The following is a 23,009-nucleotide window of genomic DNA, read 5'->3' as shown; positions in this document are numbered from 1 at the left end:
TATATATATATATATATACATATATATACCCACCAACACAGATTTTAGAGGGTATTCATCAGAATTGGGTAATTATATCTTGGGTGTATTGTCCTTGCTGATTTTTGTCTTGTTGAATACTTTATGTTTACATATTATCTGTATTCATCTATTTTCAGAATCTAGTAAATCAAATCAGCAAATATTTTTCATATGATTAATGAAGGATATACTTTGAGAGTTGCTTATGCTAAGAATTTTTTTTAATGGTGGTTGATGTTTCAGTTCTGAACAATAAAATCAGCACACCAATTCTTTTGGAAGCCACGCTATTTGAAAGATAAACTTGACAGAAAATTTGTAATTGCAACCTATTATAATGTTCATTGAATTTGTATTGACCAATATTTCTTCCATCAACTCATAAGTCATTTACACTTATTTAAAAACAGGTTGTCAGGAAAATTATTTTTAATCATGAATATCCTTTCAGAATTGTATAAACTTTATATTCGTCTACTAGAGTTGCCATAACAAAGTGTCAAGGGTGACAATTAGTAATGTAGAGCAGGGTTGCCTCTAAATCCCTTTTAAACTGATCATTTTCAGTACCCAATGCATTACAATTAATTGCCATTGTACTTCTTTGGGACGCTCAAATTTATTTCAAGTTTAACTAAGAAGCTGGCTTCTGTGTATATTTCACGTGTCCCCATTACACTTTGGCATAACAAAAGGTCCCAGGATTTCCTTGACTTTTCCTACTACAGACCAAGTTCCAATAGTTTCCCTATGAAATTCCAGTGCCTTTTAGTGGGAGAAACGATTTTCAGAAACAAACCTAAACTATGAAAAACTCACTACAGTTTCGAAATTATCACTGACTAAGAAAAGTAATTTTTGGTCGAGCCGGGGGGCTCCTGCCTTAATCCCAGCACTTTCGGGGGCCAAGGCGCGGGGATCACTTGAGGTCAGGAGTTGGAGACCAGCCCGGCCAACATGATGGAACGCTGTCTCTACTAACAATTCAAAAAATTAGCCAGAGTGGCGGCACACACCTGCAATCCCAGCTACTCAGGAGACTGAGGCAGGAGAATAACTTGAACCTGGGAGGCAGAGGTTGCAGTGAGCCGAGATGGTGCCACTGTACTCTAGCCTTGGTGACAGAACAAGACTGTTAAAAAAAAAGAAAAGAAAAGAAAGAAAAATTAAAATGATTTCCTTTAATATATGTCCCTTTCTTCCTCAGACTAAATAGCCTGCAATCATAAGAAAATGTAAGAGTATCTCAGGAGGTTACACAGTGCAGGGAGATTTAGATTTTCCAATATGGAGGAGACACTCAGCAGAAAACTGTGCATCCATGCTTGAGGGACTGGGTCAGAGAAGCTGTCATGCGTCACCCAACAAGCCACTGGAGCCAGTTCTGTAACTAGCAAACACTTCCCACAAAGTAAAGATGTCACTTCTCTGAACTTAGTCTTCTCATCTGCACACTAAAGCTGTTGTGCCGCTAGCCTCCTTCCCATTCTCTCGAATTTATGATGATTCAAACTTAAAGATTTTTCCTTAGTGATATTCTTAAGTTTTCCCAATAAATAGGTTGTAAATATTATTTTCTATCACTTGTTCCAGAATTATAGAAGAAACATAAATTATATGCTATTCAAATTATGGTATTGGTCAACATTCTATATGTCTACATACATATAGAATGTAAGAATATATATATATTTGAACATTCGTGTATGCACCTATTTTTTTATGTCAATAATATATCTCATCTGATACATGAATTCTAACTGTGGTAAGAATGCATGCCATCGAATACAAACAAAATGCCACAAAACTCAAGAAAATGTTTTATTTCTGGAGATAATTGGTACATTTCTGATTTTTTTTAATGTTTAGAGTTATATTTCTTGTTTCTCTTTTCCAAAAAACAATTATTGGTAATGTGTGCACCCTGAACTGACAGCTTTAGCATAACTTGGTATAGTTCTAGATAAGCTCAGTTCAAATTAATGTTGATAAAACCTCCAGAATTGCTAAAGAGACCATACTACATTAGTAGAAGTAGAGAAAGTAGAATGAGGTTCTTCTTGTCCTGTTAGCTGATTTGGGATCCATTAAGGATTTTAAGTGTAGAAATAAAATGACCAGATGAAGGGTTATTAATTTATACCCAGGAAAACAGATTATAAAGATGAGAGGTCAGGATCAGGAAACTAGTTATGGTTGCTGTAATTCCACAAGAAAATGTTTGAGAGAAGGTGATATCAAAATTTATCTCTAATATGATTTATTACAGTAAAAATTATTTATACTTTTTTGTTTGTTTTTTATTGCAAGTGAAACCTTGTGATTTTCCAGACATTAAACATGGAGGTCTATATCATGAGAATATGCGTAGACCATACTTTCCAGTAGCTGTAGGAAAATATTACTCCTATTACTGTGATGAACATTTTGAGACTCCTTCAGGAAGTTACTGGGATTACATTCATTGCACACAAAATGGGTGGTCGCCAGCAGTACCATGTCTCAGTAAGTAAACCTCTGAACTGCTACACATGTATAAAACTTTAAAAGATTAAAGAGAGGAGAGCACATAATTGATTACTCTTGTCTTATGTAACAGAAATAGGGCCAAGAAATGAGTTGTTCAAGCAAAATGACCAAAATAGATCTTTTCTATTATGAGGAGTTCTTGAAAATCATATGAAAAATAAATATAGAGACTGTATGAGAATATCTATACAGTTTATACATATTTTATGAAAACTAAAGAGAAGTAATATTAAATATTGACATTTCCTCTTGTACAACCTTTGTTAGTAATTTTAGTTCATACTAAGTTGTACATTATTTTTGGATGTTTATGCGATCTTATTTAAATATGGTAACAATAATTTTAAGATACTTTTTGTGCAAATTTATGTTTCTCATTTACTTTATTTATTTATCATTGCTATGGTCCTTAGGAAAATGTTATTTTCCTTATTTGGAAAATGGATATAATCAAAATTATGGAAGAAAGTTTGTACAGGGTAACTCTACAGAAGTTGCCTGCCATCCTGGCTACAGTCTTCCAAAAGCACAGACCACAGTTACATGTACGGAGAAAGGCTGGTCTCCTACTCCCAGATGCATCCGTATCAGTAAGTACACCGCTCTGAGATCCCAGCATGTTCATGTCTTTCTAAGTAACACGGATGACAGTCTCAGACTTGTCTATATTAACTGTGGCAAAATGTTTTTGTCAACTTGTTTTGCCAACGGACCTATTCAGTTTTACTTTTTTAATTGTGTGAATATACAAATTTCTTGGTAAGTACATAGCAAAATAAATGCTCCTATTAATGAGCACTAGTCAAGAATACAGTAAAAGAATTAGAACACAATACTTGTTGGTTAAATAAAGTCATATTGAAGCGGCATCAATGTCTCGGGTAAATACCCGAGGTTCCTCATCTTGCACCAAGAAGATTAAGTACAAATGGGTATTCTGGGATCTTGTACATATTCTACTCTAGAAGGTTTCCTACAGTATTTATTCGAATATACATTTATATAAACAGTTCCTTCTTTTTTCACATGTTGCTAATGATTGGTGATGCCACATTTTAATATTTACAAGTTGAGCGGCTATAAAATGTTATAGCATTGTAATGTAAATTTGCGTTTCTTTTACTACCAGCTGGATTTAGAATACATGTTAACAGTTTAATTGGTATTTAATGATTCCAAAATTTGGAAATGCAGTTTGATTTCTTTTATTTATCTTTTTGGGAGTTTTGGTCGTTATTAGTTGGAATCATCTTTATAATTCTGAATGTAAAATCTCTTTTAATTATATGTAATGCAAATGCATTCTCTTTGTGGCTAGTATTGTTCTTTCCTTTTTTTCTGCATTATGAACAAGTTGCTCATTTTACTAGATAATTGTCAATCTTTTTTCATGATGAATGTTTTTTGGTTCTTTTTTTTATATTTTATTATTATTATATTTTAAGTTTTAGGGTACATGTGCACAATGTGCAGGTTAGTTACATATGTATACATGTGCCATGCTGGTGTGCTGCACCCATTAACTCATCATTTAGCATTAGGTCTATCTCCTAATACTATCCCTCCCCCCTCCCCCCACCCCACAACAGTCCCCAGAGTGTGATGTTCCCCTTCCTGTGTCCATGTGTTCTCATTGTTCAGTTCCCACCTATGAGTGAGAACATGCGGTGTTTGGTTTTTTGTCCTTGCGATAGTTTACTGAGAATGGTGATTTCCAGTTTCATCCATGTCCCTAAAAAGGACATGAACTCATCATTTTTTATGGCTGCATAGAATTCCATGGTGTATATGTGCCACATTTTCTTAATCCAGTCTATCATTGTTGGACATTTGGGTTGGTTCCAAGTCTTTGCTATTGTGAATAATGCTGCAATAAGGATACGCGTGCATGTGTCTTTATAGCAGCATGATTTATAGTCCTTTGGGTATATACCCATTAATGGGATGGCTGGGTCAAATGGTATTTCTAGTTCTAGATCCCTGAGGAATCGCCACACTGTCTTCCACAATGGTTGAACTAGTTTACAGTCCCACCAACGGTGTAAAAGTGTTCCTATTTCTCCACATCCTCTCCAGCACCTGTTGTTTCCTGACTTTTTAATGATTGCCATTCTAACTGGTGTGAGATGGTATCTCATTGTGGTTTTGATTTGCATTTCTCTGATGGCCAGTGATGGTGAGCATTTTTTCATGTGTTTTTTGGCTGCATAAATGTCTTCTTTTGAGAAGCATCTGTTCATGTCCTTTGCCCACTTCTTGACGGGGTTGTTTGTTTTTTTCTTGTAAATTTGTTTGAGTTCATTGTAGATTCTGGATATTAGCCCTTTGTCAGATGAGTAGGTTGCAAACATTTTCTCCCATTTTGTAGGTGGCCTGTTCACTCTGATGGTAGTTTCTTTTGCTGTGCAGAAGCTCTTTAGTTTAATTAGATCCCATTTGTCAATTTTGGCTTTTGTTGCCATTGCTTTTGGTGTTTTAGACATGAAGTCCTTGCCCATGCCTATGTCCTGAATGGTAATGCCTAGGTTTTCTTTTAGGGTTTTTACGGTGTTAGGTCTATCATTTAAGTCTTTAATCCATCTTGAATTAATTTTTGTATAAGGTGTAAGGAAGGGATCCAGTTTCAGCTTTCTACATATGGCTAGCCTGTTTTCCCAGCAACATTTATTAAATAGGGAATCCTTTCCCCATTGCTTGTTTTTCTCAGGTTTGTCAAAGATCAGATAGTTGTGGATATGTGGCGTTATTTCTGAGGGCTCTGTTCTGTTCCATTGATCTATATCTCTGTTTTGGTAGCAGTACCATGCTGTTTTGGTTACTGTAGCCTTGTAGTATAGTTTGAAGTCAGGTAGTGTGATGCCTCCAGCTTTGTTCTTTTGGCTTAGGATTGACTTGGTGATGCGGGCTCTTTTTTGGTTCCATATGAACTTTAAAGTAGTTTTTTCCACTTCGGTGAAGAAAGTCATTGGTAGCTTAATGGGGATGGCATTGAATCTATAAATTACCTTGGGCAGTATGGCCATTTTCATGATATTGATTCTTCCTACCCATGAGCATGGAATGTTCTTCCATTTGTTTGTATCCTCTTTTATTTCCTTGAGCAGTGGTTTGTAGTTCTCCTTGAAGAGGTCCTTCGCTTCCCTTGTAAGTTGGAGTCCTAGGTATTTTATTCTCTTTGAAGCAATTGTGAATGGGAGTTCACTCATGATTTGGCTCTCTGTTTGTCTGTTATTGGTGTATAAGAATGCTTGTGATTTTTGTACATTGATTTTGTATCGTGAGACTTTGCTGAAGTTGCTTATCAGCTTTAGGAGATTTTGGGCTGAGACAATGGGGTTTTCTAGATATACAATCATGTCATCTGCAAACAAGGACAATTTGACTTCCTCTTTTCCTAATTGAATGCCCTTTATTTCTTTCTCTTGAAGGAAATCCCTGGCCAGAACTTCCAACACTATGTTGAATTGGAGTGGTGAGAGAGGGCATCCCTGTCTTGTGCTGATTTTCAAAGGAATGCTTCCAGTTTTTGCCCATTCAGTATGATATTGGCTGTGGGTATGTCATAGATAGCTCTTGTTATTTTGAGATATGTCCCATCAATATGTAATTTATTGAGAGTTTTTAGCATGAAGTGTTGTTGAATTTTGTCAAAGGCCTTTTCTGCATCTTTTGAGATAATCATGTGGTTTTTGTCTTTGGTTCTGTCTATATGCTGGATTACATTTATTGATTTGCGTATATTGAACTAGCCTTGTATCCCCAGGGATGAAGCCCACTTGATCATGGTGGATAAGCTTTTTGATGTGCTGCTGGATTCGGTTTGCCAGTATTTTATTGAGGATTTTTGCATCAATGTTCGTCAAGGATATTTGTCTAAAATTATCTTTTTTGGTTGTGTCTCTGCCCGGCTTTCGTATCTGGATGATGCTGGCCTCATAAAATGAGTTAGGGAGGATTCCCTCTTTTTCTATTGATTGGAATAGTTTCAGAAGGAATGGTACCAGTTGCTCCTTGTACCTCTGGTATAATTCGGCTGTGAATCCATCTGGTCCTGGACTCTTTTTGGTTGGTAAGCTATTGATTATTGCCACAATTTCAGAGCCTGTTATTGGTCTATTCAGAGATTCAACTTCTTCCTGGTTTAGTCTTGGGAGGGTGTATGTGCCAAGGAATTTATCCATTTCTTCTTGATTTTCTAGTTTATTTGCATAGAGGTGTCTGTAGTATTCTCTGATGGTAGTTTGTATTTCTGTGGGATCGGTGGTGATATCCCCTTTATCAATTTTTATTGCGTCTAATTGATTCTTCTCTCTTTTTTTCTTTATTAGTCTTGCTAGCGGTCTATCGATTTTGTTGATCCTTTCAAAAAACCAGCTCCTGGATTCATTAATTTTTTGACAGGTTTTTTGTGCCTCTATTTCCTTCAGTTCTGCTCTGATTTTAGTTATTTCTTGCCCTCTGCTAGCTTTTGAATGTGTTTGCTCTTGCTTTTCTAGTTCTTTTAATTGTGATGTTAGGGTGTCAATTTTGGATCTTTCCTGCTTTCTCTTGTGGGCATTTAGTGCTATAAATTTCCCTCTACACACTGCTTTGAATGTGTCCCATAGATTCTAGTATGTTGTGTCTTTGTTCTCATTGGTTTCAAAGAACATCTTTATTTCTGCCTTCATTTCGTTATGTACCCAGTAGTCATTCAGGAGCAGTTTGTTCAGTTTCCATGTAGTTGAGCAGTTTTGAGTGAGTTTCTTAATCCTGAGTTCTAGTTTGATTGCACTGTGGTCTGAGAGACAGTTTGTTATAATTTCTGTTCTTTTACATTTGCTGAGGAGAGCTTTACTTCCAACTATGTGGTCTATTTTGGAATAGGTGTGGTGTGGTGCTGAAAAAAATGTATATTCTGTCAATTTGGGGTGGAGAGTTCTGTAGATGTCTATTAGGTCTGCTTGGTGCAGAGGTGAGTTCAATTCCTGGGTATCCTTGTTGACTTTCCATCTCGTTGATCTGTCTAATGTTGACAGTGGTGTGTTAAAGTCTCCCACTATTATTGTGTGGGAGTCTAAGTCTCTTTGTAGGTCACTCAGGACTTGCTTTATGAATCTGGGTGCTCCTATATTGGGTGCATATATATCTAGGACAGTTAGCTCTTCTTGTTGAATTGATCCCTTTACCATTATGTAATGGCCTTCTTTGTCTCTTTTGATCTTTGTTGGTTTAAAGTTTGTTTCATCAGAGACTAGGATTGCAACCCCTGCCTTTTTTTGTTTTCCATTTGCTTGGTAGATCTTCCTCCATCCTTTTATTTTGAGCCTATGTGTGTCTCTGCACGTGAGATGGGTTTCCTGAATACAGCACACTGATGGGTCTTGACTCTTTATCCTATTTGCCAGTCTGTGTCTTTTAATTGGAGCATTTAGTCCATTTACATTTAAAGTTAATATTGTTATGTGTGAATTTGATCCTGTCATTATGATGTTAGCTGGTTATTTTGCTTGTTAGTTGATGCAGTTTCTTCCTAGTCTCAATGGTCTTTACAATTTGGCATGATTTTGCAGCGGCTGGTACCGATTGTTCTTTTCCATGTTTAGTGCTTCCTTCAGGAGCTCTTTTAGGGCAGGCCTGGTGGTGACAAAATCTCTCAGCATTTGCTTGTCTGTAAAGGATTTTATTTCTCCTTTACTTATGAAGCTTAGTTTGGCTGGATATGAAATTCTGGGTTGAAAATTCTTCTCTTTAAGAATGTTGAATATTGGCCCCCACTCTTCTGGCTTGTAGAGTTTCTGCTGAGAGATCTGCTATTAGTCTGATGGGCTTCCCTTTGTGGGTAACCCGACCTTTCTCTCTGGCTGCCCTTAACATTTTTTCCTTCATTTCAACTTCGGTGAATCTGACAGTTATGTGTCTTGGAGTTGCTCTTCTCTAGGAGTATCTTTGTGGCGTTCTCTGTATTTCCTGAATCTGAATGTTGGCCTGCCTTGCTAGATTGGGGAAGTTCTCCTGGATAATATCCTGCAGAGTGTTTTCCAACTTGGTTCCATTCTCCCCGTCACTTTCAGGTACACCAATCAGACGTAGATTTGGTCTTTTCACATAGTCCCATGTTTCTTGGAGGCTTTGTTCATTTCTTTTTATTCTTTTTTCTCTAAACTTCCCTTCTCGCTTCATTTCCTTCATTTCATCTTCCATCACTGATACCCTTTCTTCCAGTTGATCACATCGGCTCCTGAGGCTTCTGTATTCTTCACGTAGTTCTCGAGCCTTGGCTTTCAGCTCCACCAGCTCCTTTAAGCACTTCTCTGTATTGGTTATTCTACTTATACATTCGTCTAAATTTTTTTCAAATTTTTAACTTCTTTGCCTTTGGTTTGAATTTCCTCCTGTAGCTCGGAGTAGTTTGATCGTCTGAAGCCTTCTTCTCTCAACTCGTCAAAGTCATTCTCCGTCCAGCTTTATTCCATTGCTGGTGAGGAACTGCGTTCCTTTGGAGGAGGAGAGGTGCTCTGCTTTTAGAGTTTCCAGTTTTTCTGCTCTGTTTTTTCCCCCATCTTTGTGGTTTTATCTACTTTTGGTCTTTGATGATGGTGATGTACAGACGGGTTTTTGGTGTGGATGTCCTTTCTGTTTGTTAGTTTTCCTTCTAACAGACAGGACCCTCAGCTGCAGGTCTTTTGGAGTTTGCTAGAGGTCCACTCCAGACCCTGTTTGCCTGGGTATCCGCAGCAGTGGCTGCAGAACAGCGGATTTTCATGAACTGCGAATGCTGCTGTATGATGGTTCCTCTGGAAGTTTTGTCTCAGAGGAGTACCCGGCCGTGTGAGGTGTCAGTCTGCCCCTACTGGGAGGTGCCTCCCAGTTAGGCTGCTCGGGGGTCGGGGTCAGGGACCCACTTGAGGAGGCAGTCTGCCCGTTCTCAGATCTCCAGCTGCGTGCTGGGAGAACCACTTCTCTCTTCAAAGCTGTCAGACAGGGACATTTAAGTCTGCAGAGGTTACTGCTGTCTTTTTGTTTGTCTGTGCCCTGCCCCCAGATGTGGAGCCTACAGAGGCAGGCAGGCCTCCTTGAGCTGTGGTGGGCTCAACCCAGTTCGAGCTTCCTGCCTGCTTTGTTTACCTAAGCAAGCCTGGGCAATGGCAGGCGCCCCTCCCCCAGCCTCGCTGCCGCCTTGCAGTTTGATCTCAGACTGCTATGCTAGCAATCAGAGAGACTCCATGGGCATAGGACCCTCCGAGCCAGGTGCGCGATATAATCTTCTGGTGTGCCGTTTTTTAAGCCCGTGGGAAAAGCGCAGTATTAGGGTGGGAGTGACCCGATTTTCCAGGTGCCGTCTGTCACCCCTTTCTTTGACTAGGAAAGGGAACTCCCTGACCCCTTGTGCCTCCCAAGTGAGGCAATGTCTTCCCCTGCTTTGGCTCACGCACGGTGCGCTGCACCCATTGTCCTGCACCCACTGTCTGGCACTCCCTAGTGAGATGAACCTGGAACCTCAGATGGAAATGCAGAAATCACCCGTCTTCTGCGTCGCTCACGCTGGGAGCTGTAGACCGGAGCTGTTCCTATTTGGCCATCTTGGCTGCCCTCTATGATATCTATTTTTATAGTTAGTGCTCTGTTGCTTTAAATTAAGGCTCATCTTCAGTTACAGCTGACTTTTACTTTTTAAGTAAAGGGGACTCTGAAAGTTGTTTGTGTGTATTGTTTGCAATTTACAAAACATTCCATTATAGAAACCGCATGGGAATAATTGAGACGAAAGATAATGGGAATCTTCCTACACCATTATAGGAGCAAGTGTCCTCAACAATAGCCTAAGCCCCTGAAAGAAAAGTCCCTTTTTCTCCTGCCATAGGCACCAACTCTATCATTAATCCACCTAATAAATATTGTTGTGTGTCAAGCACTTTGTAGGTATTGAAAATAAAGCTGTTTACAATAGAAACTGAACACTGTAGTTTAGAGGCTGGAGGAGATTAATAGGAAAGTAGGCAAGAATAGATCAGAAAACTCATGATTATGACAAATGCTATATTATAAATATGCATCATCTTTAACATGATTTCTTTTTCTTTCAGATAGTAAAATTGGTCCATTTACATTTGTTTTCTAATTACTAATTAGAAAAGAACATATACATTACTAATATCTTAAAACATATACATTACTAAAATAATTACTACCTTGTACATATACCCATTAGTAATGTATAGAACACATACATTACTAATATATAAAGAACAAATACATTGCTAATATATTAGAACTTATTTTTGCTATCTTGCTTGCTTTCTTTTTTCTGCTTACATTTCCACATGCCTCTCAAACACCACGTCTATATGGGTTTAAGCACCCACTTAAGATGACAACCATTTTAAATTCTTGGAGACAAAGGATTTACAAAATTACTTTCTTGCCTATGGTAGCAGGGTGTACCGTATCTTTGCCTGGGAAATGGCATTTGACTTAATGAGGTTTAAGACCCCTTAATAGTACCAAAAATACTCAGGTTGTTGCAAAGTAGCCAGAAAGTCTTCCAAAATTTCATTAGGGACTGGAGAGTCTCCTAGATCTGCATTCCTCAAGGCCTGCCAGAGCTCTGTTGACAGTCTCAAGGATTCTTTGCTTTCATTCTGCCCTTCCCTGTGTTTTCAACATTTCCTTCAGAAATTCGTGGTTTCCTTTAAGAACACGGATGTCTAGGAAACTTCCAGTTTTGCTGTTTTCAACTCATTAACAAATGTTTCATTGTTTTGCCATATTGCCATGTTATTACTTGTTCCGTCCTATAAAAGAACTATTCAACAAATATTTACTTTTTTCTCTACTTTTTCTATTTTAGGAACATGCTCAAAATCAGATATAGAAATTGAAAATGGGTTCATTTCTGAATCTTCCTCTATTTATATTTTAAATAAAGAAATACAATATAAATGTAAACCAGGATATGCAACAGCAGATGGAAATTCTTCAGGATCAATTACATGTTTGCAAAATGGATGGTCAGCACAACCAATTTGCATTAGTAAGTGATTTACATATTCCCATTCAGTTTCTGTCAACTTCGTTCCTCTCTTTGAGATGATAGTGTTTTACTTAAAAATATAGAAAACACTTTTAGGAGTAAAGAGAAACAAATACTTCTAAAACCATTCAACATTCTGTGCCAAATTAAGTCTTTTGCATGTTGAGAGTAATGGCTACTTGGGAAGATGATCATTTCATCTCTTACAACTCAATCTGCCTTTACATAAAAGCAATCTTATCATGTACAGACTAGTTAGGGAGCTGCATGAGAGTATCAGCAAAATATGTTAGTTGCCAATAAAAACTTCGTTGTCTTCCCTTTCTTTGTATTTCAAAATTATCAGCTGCTTGTATTGCATTCCGTGCTCACACTCAGAAAAGTTGTACATGTCGGGGGAGAAATGAGTGCTTAATTCTGAATTTCTGCTAGCATCAGGAGAATCAGACCTTAATAATTTGTATCAACGATGCTACTGAGGATATCCAATCAAAAAATTATCTCTACCCTATTGTTTACTACAGAGAAAACAAGTAAAGGAAAAGGGTAGGTGGGTGGGCTGAATGTTTACAAACCTCATACTTGCCAATGGATTCTTTACATGTAAAGTTCTCTGAACATGCTCGACCTTTACTTAGTATGATAAAGAGAATGCATAATGAACAAAGGAAATCTTTCAGTGGCAAAAGTTGATTTTTTTCTTTCCTCTTTATATATTCACAAAGATTTTTAAAGATAAATTGCTGAATGTGTTTTTAACCCAGATACTGTTGTATAACTTACATACTCCCAAATCCACTTCATTTTCAAGGGTACAATTCAACTATTTTTAGTCATGAGATAATATGGAACCTTGATACATAATACAACATGGATGACTGTCAAAAATATTAAGCTAAGTGAGAAAAAAGAAAGACACATTTACAAAGTGATTATCTCAATGTTACCATGAATTTTGGGGGCTACATGAATTCCTACATTTCTAGAATACTGTTTTCAATTTCTATACTTATCACGGGCTCTGTGTAAAGAAAAAGGTGTATACTTCAATTTTACTCAGCTTTGATAAATGATCTACTTTAAAACTTGTGAAATAAAAGACAGGATGCTTCATAAATTTTATAGAACTTATATCCAATTAATATAATTTTTATCTAATATATACACCCCTACTGTTAGTAAATTGTTACATAACTACATAAATGGTTACATTAACTTTTAAATTCACAAAATTTTATCGTCTTTAAAATAATATATTGTAGCATCATAGTAGTAGACTTTAATAACAGCCAATGAGATTTTTCACAAATAAAAATAGGTCTTACCCAATGTTTCTAATATATTTTCACAGGATTTGAATGATAAGAAAGAATATACAGAGAGAAATATATTTAACTATTGTAATTATTATAGCACAAAAAGCACTGATTGTCACACTGTTTTTAATAGTACTTAATTTCTTAGCAAACACTGATTGGTAAATTTTATCCCTACAATGGGACTTTCTTAGTGGAGTTGTGCATCATATGGCATAGAAAAGCAATCCTCAATTTTATTTTGTTTCAGAATTTTGTGATATGCCTGTTTTTGAGAATTCCAGAGCCAAGAGTAATGGCGTGCGGTTTAAGCTCCATGACACATTGGACTACGAATGCTACAATGGATATGAAATCAGTTATGGAAACACCACAGGTTCCATAGTGTGTAGTGAAGATGGGTGGTCCCATTTCCCAACATGTTATAGTAAGTATTTTATTCAAGTATTTTTATTAGAATTAAATAAAATAATAAATAGACACCTACATATGTATATGTACACATATGTGTGTACATATATATGTAGTCCTCCTATGAGTGTGAATTATCTTGAGACTTTAAAAATAAAAAACAAGGTTGAAAATGCAGATGTCTTCCTAAGAAATCAAATAAGATACAGTTAAGAGTATATAAAAAGCTTTATTTAGAAAGTTTCCAATAAGACTATTGATTTTTCCCCACATATAAAGTATTTTTTTTTCAGATTCTTCAGAAAAGTGTGGGCCTCCTCCACCTATTAGCAATGGGGGTACCACCTCCTTTCTACTAAAAGTGTATGTGCCACAGTCAAGAGTCGAGTACCAATGCCAGTCCTACTATGAACTTCAGGGTTCTAATTATGTAACATGTAGTAATGGAGAGTGGTCGGAACCACCAAGATGCATACGTAAGTTCTTAAAATTCTAGATCCTGAGAAAATCAGAGTAATAAGTTTGATATTTTCTTTTTTATACTAGAATTTTTATGGGTTATTACCCTAGAACTGTGTTCACAAACAGCTATTCTGCTGAATGTTTGCCTTTCAGATCTTACTATATAAGTGTATAAGCTTGGAAAATTCCATGTAAACAATGACCAAGTTTCTTTTTTAAAACAGGAATGTCAGCCTGGGGTGGTGGCTCACGCCTGTAGTCCCAGCACTTTGGAAGGCCGAGGCAGGCAGACCATGAGGTCAGGAGTTCGAGATCAGCCTGACGAACACGGTGAACCCCGTCTCTACAAAAAATACAAAAATTAGCCAGGCATGCTGGCATATGCCTGTAATCCCAGCTACTCAGGAGGGTGAGGCAGGAGAATCATTTGAACCCGGGAGGCAGAGGTTGCACCATTGCCCTCCAGCCTGGGCGACAGAGGGAGACTCCGTCTCCAAAAATAAAAAATAAATAAATAAATAAATAAATAAGAAGAAGAAGAAAAGAAAAAGAGAAAAAGAAAAAACCAAGAATGTTCAGAGTCTTCAATTTGTTAATGGATACAATGAGTCTTCAAGAATGACATCCATTTATTGTGCACATATGAAATATGGCATCTCAGCTTAACACCAGTAATCATTTTCACATTATTAACACTGAGGTAAAGAGTTTTCAAACAGTTCTGAAAACATTGTTTCAAAAAATCACAAACTATTAAACCCTACTTGAACACATGAAATTTTTCCTGATAGAACACATAGCTGGTTAACACTGAGAAGTTCTTTCTCTGATTATTATTCTTACTTATATTTTGTCAGTATTCCTAGCAAGCAACAAAGAAATTAACGAAACTTCAGCCATTTCCATAACCCATTGCTTTTCCATTTTTACCTTATTCTCCTCTTCCCTTATACCAGAACCAAAATGAATACACTAAAAACCCCTCAAGCCAGTAATATAGGTATACTTCCAGAATTTTGTCCCACACTTGAAGCAACACAATTCAAAAAATATAAGCCACAATGATTATGGCAACAACAAGAAAACCGAAAAGAAAATTTGCCACAAGTTTCTACTAGCCTATGAGGTAGAGCCCTGGGACACCCATCAGTCCTTGCATGTCAGATAACCTATTCCTATCACAGCTCTTAAACTATAAGTTCATGAGTTTTTCAAGTGCTCAAGTTCCTAAGTACAGGATGATACAAGCAGTTGTTTTCTGTGATGTGACTCATTTCCTTTATTTTGATGCTATGCTACCTGTTACCTTTCACCTTTCATATTGACTGATGACGCTGATATTTTGGCTGATCTTACAATGGGCTAAACCTTAATTATTGTCCCCTACTTAAGTATCCACTTCTGTAGATGATCATGTCCAAGTTTGAGCTCCAAACTATGCAAGTGGCAAGACTGAAGAAGAAATTAGTATCCTCAAATCAAAATAGTTTACAAGTATCTTCAAACTTGATTTCATAGAAAAGTGTTAGGTTTCAGAGATAAATTCTGAGTCTTAAATTTGATTGACTGAAGAGATGGACACTCCTAAGATGGGTTTCACAGCAAAAGCATTACCTCTTCTCACAATCAAGAACAGGAAAGGATTATAACTATCTGAAGATATAAGATCAGTTCTATGATACAAGCAAGACTTTCAGTCTTCAAAACTAAAGAAGCAAAGAGCATTCAAGCACAGAATTCTAGGGAAAAAGGCAACCTTATGGAAAATATTACATATACATATGGCATATTAAAGCAATGAGGAAAACTTTCCCAGGCAGCAGGAAACTTTAGAAAGTTTTGGAAAATATGTTTGGAGAAGTATTTAGAGTTCAAATAATATTTATTTTTGAATTGTAAACAGCCCCTGAATGTATTGAAGAGCTCTGAAAAATTTTTGGATTTCAAAAGTGATATGTACTATGTTAAGAAATTTATTTAAGTAAGTACTTGAAAGATGTATTAAAATATGATTGGGGAAATTTCTAAAGAAATGCTAATGCTAATAAGGGCTAAACGAGAATGCAGAATGCTTGAGTCAAAAGAAGAGACAGATGAGTGAATGATATCAAAAATGAAAAGCTTACTATGTAAGAACTGAAATTTTTATCATGTAAGAATTAGGCTTAATACCTAGGGTATGGGTTGATAGGTACAGCAAACCACCATGGCACACATTTACCTATGGAACAAACCTGCACATCCTGCACATGTACCCTGGAACTTAAAAAAAAATTATAAATTTTTTTACAAAAGAATTTTATAAAAGAAAACCCATATGTGGAAGTAACATTATCTTACTGATTTTACAGATGAAGGCATAGTGAGATAGAGTAATTTGTCCATAATCATGTAGGGATTCATATTAACTCTGTGTGCTTATCCTTGCCTCTCTTTAAAATAGAAAATGAAGATGACAGGGATAGATGATGGTGATAGAGAGATAACTGATAGATATTGAGGTATATTTATGTATGTATGTATGTATATATAGTTTCATTTTAATAGATGACTATTAGAAAGATTATACCTTTCTACAGTTCTGTTTCTACATTGTGGGCATAAGAGAAAAATATAAACATAGAATTAAATTAGCAAAATGTGAGTACATTTGGAGTGCTTGTAGTCAAGGCTTGTCGAATGGGGGAAAGGAGGATAAGTAACCATGACTCCAATGGAACATGTTAGCATAATCCTTTTTGATATGAAGTCACTAGGGTGGACACAACATGTTTTAGGGAAGAAGAGTTCAGGCTCTAGAGAAAGACTGCCAGGGTTCACGTTTATCACCTCACCTGATGATCTCTGCTGTGACGTTGGGGAAGTGCAACTGAACTTATTATATCTGTGAAATGCTAAAGTCAGTATGTAGCACAAGTTAATAACTATTAACTATTTGGATTATTTTATAATTTTATTTTATCCTAAACTACTCATTAGGATGCATTTTATTTGCTCATGAAAAAGAAGATTATGATTGTTAATTGTTTTTTTCTGCTTTCAGATCCATGTATAATAACTGAAGAAAACATGAATAAAAATAACATAAAGTTAAAAGGAAGAAGTGACAGAAAATATTATGCAAAAACAGGGGATACCATTGAATTTATGTGTAAATTGGGATATAATGCAAATACATCAATTCTATCATTTCAAGCAGTGTGTCGGGAAGGGATAGTGGAATACCCCAGATGCGAATAAGGCAGCACTGTTACCCTAAATGTATGTCCAACTTCCACTTCTTCCACTTCTCACTCTTATGGTCTCAAAGCTTGCAAAGATAACTTCTGATATTGTTGTAATTTCTACTTTATTTCAAAGAAAATTAATATAATAGTTTCAATTTGCAACTTAATATATTCTCAAAAATATATTAAAACAAACTAAATTATTGCTTATGCTTGTACTAAAATAATAAAAACTACTCTTATATTGGACTTCTTATCAATGAATTAGTAAGTATAGAGACAGACAGCTGAATGGCTTTCTGCATATTGTATAGTATACCTAGACATAGAAACAAAATGACTAGATTTTATTTGGGGAAGTAATAATACCATAAAATTAGATATTAAAATTGTAAGTGAAAATAAACACACTATAGTATTCCCTTATTGTAGCCATGGTTCCCTAGATGCAGTTAACCAAATAGGGTCATTTTTATTAAAAGTAGTGTTTCCTGCCAAACACTGACATTACATCATTATCATGATTTAAACGAAATAGTACTAGAGAAGGTGAATTATTATCATTTTCCTGTGAAAAAAGAAAAGAGGTTTTGCTAACCCTTTCAGAGCATTGGGAACACAGCCAGAAGTGCATTAAATGTATATATTAACTTGGGCAATGTTGACAATTTAGGATGCTGAAGCCAGGTGCAGTGGCACACGCCTGTAATCCCAGCACTTTCAGAGGCCAAGCTGGGAATCATCTGAGGTCAAAAGTTCAAGACCAGCCTGTCAACATGGTGAAACCCTGTCTTTACTAAAAATAGAAAAACTAGCTGGGCATGATGGCGTGCACCTGTAGTCCCAGCTACTCAGGAGGCTGAGGTGGGAGAATCACTTTAACCAGTGGGGCAGAAGTTGAACTGAGCCAAGATAGTGCCACTGCACTCCAGCCTGGGCAATAGAGTGAGACTCTGTCTTAAAAAGAAATAAATAGGATGGTGAAAATTCCTATTTAAGGAAATAATTCTTTTTCTGATTTATTTAAGGCTACATTTGTATTTTCTTAATACAAATATTTTGAAAGTTTCTTCATATATGGTTTTTGCATTTCTTATTAAGTTTTGCTTCAGATTTTTTTTTGTCTTTTCTCCCGTTAATTGCCTTCACTCTCTCTCTGTTCTGTACTTTTCTTTGTATATAAGGATTTTTTGAAAAGATTGTATATCCCTGTTAACAAATTGAAATCTCTATTCACTTTAATAGATTTTTACCCCCAGTTAGCATATGGTTAGTGAGAAGTTGCAGGGTAAGAAGAAAACAATATTCCCTTTCCCAACACTTTTCCTGATTATAGAGAAAAAAGCATGAACTTGTATAATGATCTAGTCCTGTACAGAATGAGAAATATTAATTGCTAGACCGAGAATGTTTTGGTGGCTAAAGCTAGGAATAACTTTTTAAGACTGAAGAATGATATAAGCTATCAAATCTAACTGAGTTTTCAAATAACAGGTTTGCAGAGACTGGAGAATAAAAAGTAAAAAATTGTTTTATTAATTCCAGTGACTAATTCTACTTCATCAACAGATATCATAAATAAAATTTCAAAAACAATTGCTGATACGGTTTGGCTGTGTCCCCACCCAATTCTCACCTTGAATTATATAATCCCCATGCATCAAAGGTAGGGCCAGGTGGAGATAATGGAATCATGGGAGCAGTTTCCCCATACCCCACTCATGGTAGTAAATACATCTCATGAGATCTAATGGTTTTATAAATGAAAGTTCCCCTGGACAAGTTCTCTTGCCTGCCACCATGTAACATGTACCTTTGCTACTCATTCACCTTCTGTCATGATGGTGAGGCCTTCCCAGCAATGTGGAACTGTGAGTCCATTAAACCTCTTTCCTTTATAAATTACCCAGTCTCAAGTGTGTTTTTATTAGTAGTGTGAGAATCAACTAATACAGTAAATTGGTATTACACAGTAGAGTGGGGTGCTGCTGTAAAGATAACCAAAAATGTAGAGTGACTTTGGAACTGGGGAACAGACAGAGGTTGGAACAGTTTGGAGGACTCAGAAGAAGGCAGGAAGATGTGAGGAAGTTTGGAACTTCTTAGAGAGACTTGTTAAATGGCTTTGACCAAAATGCTGATAGTGATTTGGAAAATGCAATCTAGGCTGAGGTGGTCTCAGCTAGAGATGAGAAACTTGTTGGGAACAGGAGCAAGGTGACTGTCGCTATGTTATAGCTCAGAGACTGGTGGAATTTTGCCACTTCCCTAGAGATGCGGAACTTTGAACTTGAGAGAGATGATTTAAGACATCTGGCGGAAAAAATTTCTGAGCAGCAAAGCGTTCAAGAGATGACTTGGATGCTGTTAAAAGCATTCAATTTTATATATTCACAAATATATGGTTTGGAATTGGAAATTATGTTAAAAGGGAAGCAGAGCATAAAAGTTCAGAAAATTTGCAGCCTGATGATTTGATAGAAAAGAAAAACCCATTTTCTGGGGAGCAATTTAAGCTGGCTACAGAAATTTGCACAAGTAATGAGAAGCCAAATGTTAGTCACCAAGACAATGGGGAAAATGTCTCCAGGGCATGTCAGAGGTCTCCAGGGCATGTCAGAGGTCTTCAGGGCAACCCCTCCCATCACAGGCCCAGAGGCCTAGGAGAAAAAAATGGTTTTGTGAGTAGGGCCCAGGACCATGCTGCTTTTTGCAGTTTCAGGAGGTGGTGCCCTGCATCCCAGCAGGGGCTAAAAGGGGCCAACATAGAGCTCAGACCATTGCTTTGGATGGTGCAAGCCCCAAGCCTTGGTAGCTTCCATGTGATGTTGAGATTGTGGTTCACAGAAGTCAAGAACTAAGGTTTGGGAACCTCTGCTTAGGTTTCAGAAGATGTATGGAAACGCCTGGATGTCCAGCAAATGTTTGCTGCAGGGGTGGGGCCCTCACGGAGAACCTCTGCTATGGCAGTGCAGAAGGAAAATGTGGGGTGGGAGCCCCCACACAGAGTCCCCACTGGGGCACTGCTTAGTGGAGCTGTGAGAAGAGGCCCACTGTACTCCAGACCCCAGAATGGTAGTTCCACCGACAGTTAGCAGCGTGCACCTGGAAAAGATGCAGACACTCAATGCCATGCCATGGAAGCAGTCAGGAGGGAAGCTGTACCCTGCAAAGCCACAGGGGTGGAGTTGCCTAAGACCATGGGAACCCACCTGCTGCATCAGCGTGACCTGGATGTGAGACATGGAGTCAAATGAGATCATTTTTGAGCTTTAAGATTTGACTGCCCTGCTGGATTTTGTACTTGCATGAGACCTGTAGCCCCTTTGTTTTGGCCAATTTCTCCCATTTGGAACAGGTTTACTTACCCATTGTCTGCACCATTGTCTGTACCATTGTATCTAGGAAATAACTAATTTGCTTTTGATTTTACAAAGGGACCTGCCTTGTCTCAGATGAGACTTGAGACTGTGGACTTTTGAGTTAATGCTGAAATGAGTTAAGACTGTCAGAGGCTTTTGGGAAGGCATTATTGGTTCTGAAATGCAAGGACATGATATTTGGGAGGGGCCAGGGTGGAATGATATAGTTTGACTCTGTGTCTCTGCTCAAATCTTACCCCATGTTAAGGGCAGGGCCATGTGGAGATAATTGAATCATGGGGACTGTTTCCCCATATTGTTCTCATGGTAGTGAGTAAGTCTCACAAGATCTGATGGTTTTATAAATGGGAGTTCCCCTGCACAAGCCCTCTTGCATGTCACCATGTAAGATGTGACTTTGCTCCTCATTTACCTTCCACCATGATTGTGAGGCCTCCCCAGCCATGTGGAACTGTGAGTCAATCAAACCTCTTGTTTTAATAAATTACCTAGTCTCAGGTATGTCTTTATTAGCAGCATGAGAACAGACTAATATGATTGCCTTAGTTTCCTAAAATGGTACAAAAATAAATGGCAGGAAACCACAATTGTAGGAGCAACAAGCAATATGATCAGGAAGAGGAAAATCAAATGTGATATAAAAGCATCAGTGGGGTTATTAAAGAGCAGAGTATGCACCTAGCAAAGCGAATTGGTGTGATAGATAAGAAATTTGGTGTAGTGGGTTTTCAAAGGGAAACCATAGAGAAATGAATGATTACAGAGATTATTAATCTGGAGAATAAACCATAAAAATCTAAGTCTAGGGAAGAAACCAGTACAATTGCAATAAGTACAATCATCAAAATGTTCTTACATTCCTTTCTAAACAATTATTCCTAGTGTATAGCTTAATGTGGTTCCAGGCAAAGTGAGAGAGAAAATCTCACAGAAACATTATCTAGCCAATTGTTTTTTAATTATAAGACTAATGAACAAATCTTACAAATCTTTAGGCAGGAAAATAAAAATGACTGAAAATGAAATCTTAGGGAAAATAGAATGATTGTTATATTAAAATGTAAATATACTTGGTGTGATATTTATCAAGCAAAATAGCTGTTTATGGGCCAGACATAGTGGATCATCCTGTAATCTCAGCACTTTGGGATGCTGAGGTGAAAGGGTTGCTTGAGGTCAGGAGTTTGTGATCAGCCTGGGAATCACAGCAAGATCCTGTCTATAAAAACAAAGAAAACTAATTAGCTGGGTGTGGTGGTGCATGCCTGTAGTCCCAGCTACTTGAGGAGGATGAGGTGGGACAATTGTGCCACTGCACTCCAACCCAGCGACAGAGCCAGTCCCTGTCTCAAAAAGAAAATAAAACAACCCCCCCCAGTTATTAGTTCATTAATTTGTGCCTAGAAATCAATTGTTTTAACACACCCATTAAGAACCATTATATGCCAAGCCTTTTATCTAGATAGGAAGCACATTTTGAATTTGAAAATACTATTGCTTGATATGAAGTTAATTATAACTTCTTTGAAGGTACAATGCAAACACAAAATTCAGAATACAAAAATATGTAGACAGTATGTTGTTAACAATAAGGGAAGAAAATATAGCGGGGAGATTGGCAGGAAAAACAAGACATTTTGATTTTATCACTTTGAGGTTTCTTCTACTTTACAGTTATTTTATTTATTTATTTATTTTTAATTTTGTGGGTACACGGTAGGTATATATATTTATGGGGTGTATGAGGTATTTTGATACAGGCATGCAATGTGAGATAAGCACATCATGGAGAATAGGATATCCATCCCCTCAAGCATTTATCCTTTGAGTTACAAACAACCCAATTACACTAAGTTATATTTAAGGTATACTATTAAATTATTGTTGACTATAGTAGCCTTATTGTGCTATCAATTAGTAGGTCTTATTCATTCTTCTAATTATGTATTTGTACCTTTTGAAAATAGGTACCCACCTCCTCCCTGACACCCCCAACCACTGCCTCCCACCACTAGCCCCTTGCCTCTGGTAACCATTCATCTACTGTCTACGTCCATGAGTTCAATTGTTCTTATTTTTAGATCCCACAAATAAGTGAGAATATGTGAAGTTTGTCTTTCTGTGCCTGGCTTATTTCACTTAACATAATGATCTCCAGTTCCATCCATGTTGCTATAAATAACTAGATCTTATTCTTTTTTATGGCAGAATACTACTCCATTGTATATACGTACCACATTTTCTTGATCCATTCATCTGTTGATGGACACTTAGGCTGCTTACAAACCTTAGCTATTGTAAACAGTGCAGCAACAAACATAGGGATGCAGATGTCTCTTCCATATACTGATTTCCTTTCTTTTTGGTATATGCCCTGCAGTGGGATTCCTGGATCATATGGTAGCTCAATGTTTCGTTTTCTGCGGAGCCTCCAAACTGTTCTCCATAGTGGTTATGCTAACTTGCATTCCCACCAACAGTGTACAAGTGTTCCCTTTTCTCCATATCCTCCCAAGCACTTATTACTGATTTTTGGATATAAGCCATATTAATTGGAGTTAGATGATATCACACTGTAGTTTTGATTTGCATTTCTCTGATAATCAATGATATTGAGTACCTTTTCATATACTTGTTTGCCATTTAT

The 23,009-nt window shown here is 37.1% G+C and overlaps 1 protein-coding gene across 1 annotated transcript in view; it reads left to right on the top strand.

The window, feature by feature from the left end:
* The window catches only part of LOC115930096 (complement factor H-related protein 4), a 148,275-nt gene that overhangs the window by 2,238 nt on the left and 123,028 nt on the right, over window positions 1-23,009 (top strand). Inside the window, 2 exon segments of the mRNA XM_063709874.1 lie at window positions 2,332-2,526; window positions 2,964-3,140. Coding sequence (XP_063565944.1) covers window positions 2,332-2,526; window positions 2,964-3,140 — 372 coding nt within the window.

Source organism: Gorilla gorilla, chromosome 1, assembly GCF_029281585.2.
Source record: "Gorilla gorilla gorilla isolate KB3781 chromosome 1, NHGRI_mGorGor1-v2.1_pri, whole genome shotgun sequence".
In the NCBI taxonomy this organism is placed as follows: Eukaryota; Metazoa; Chordata; class Mammalia; order Primates; family Hominidae; genus Gorilla; species Gorilla gorilla.
This window is presented reverse-complemented; position numbering and strand designations above follow the sequence as displayed.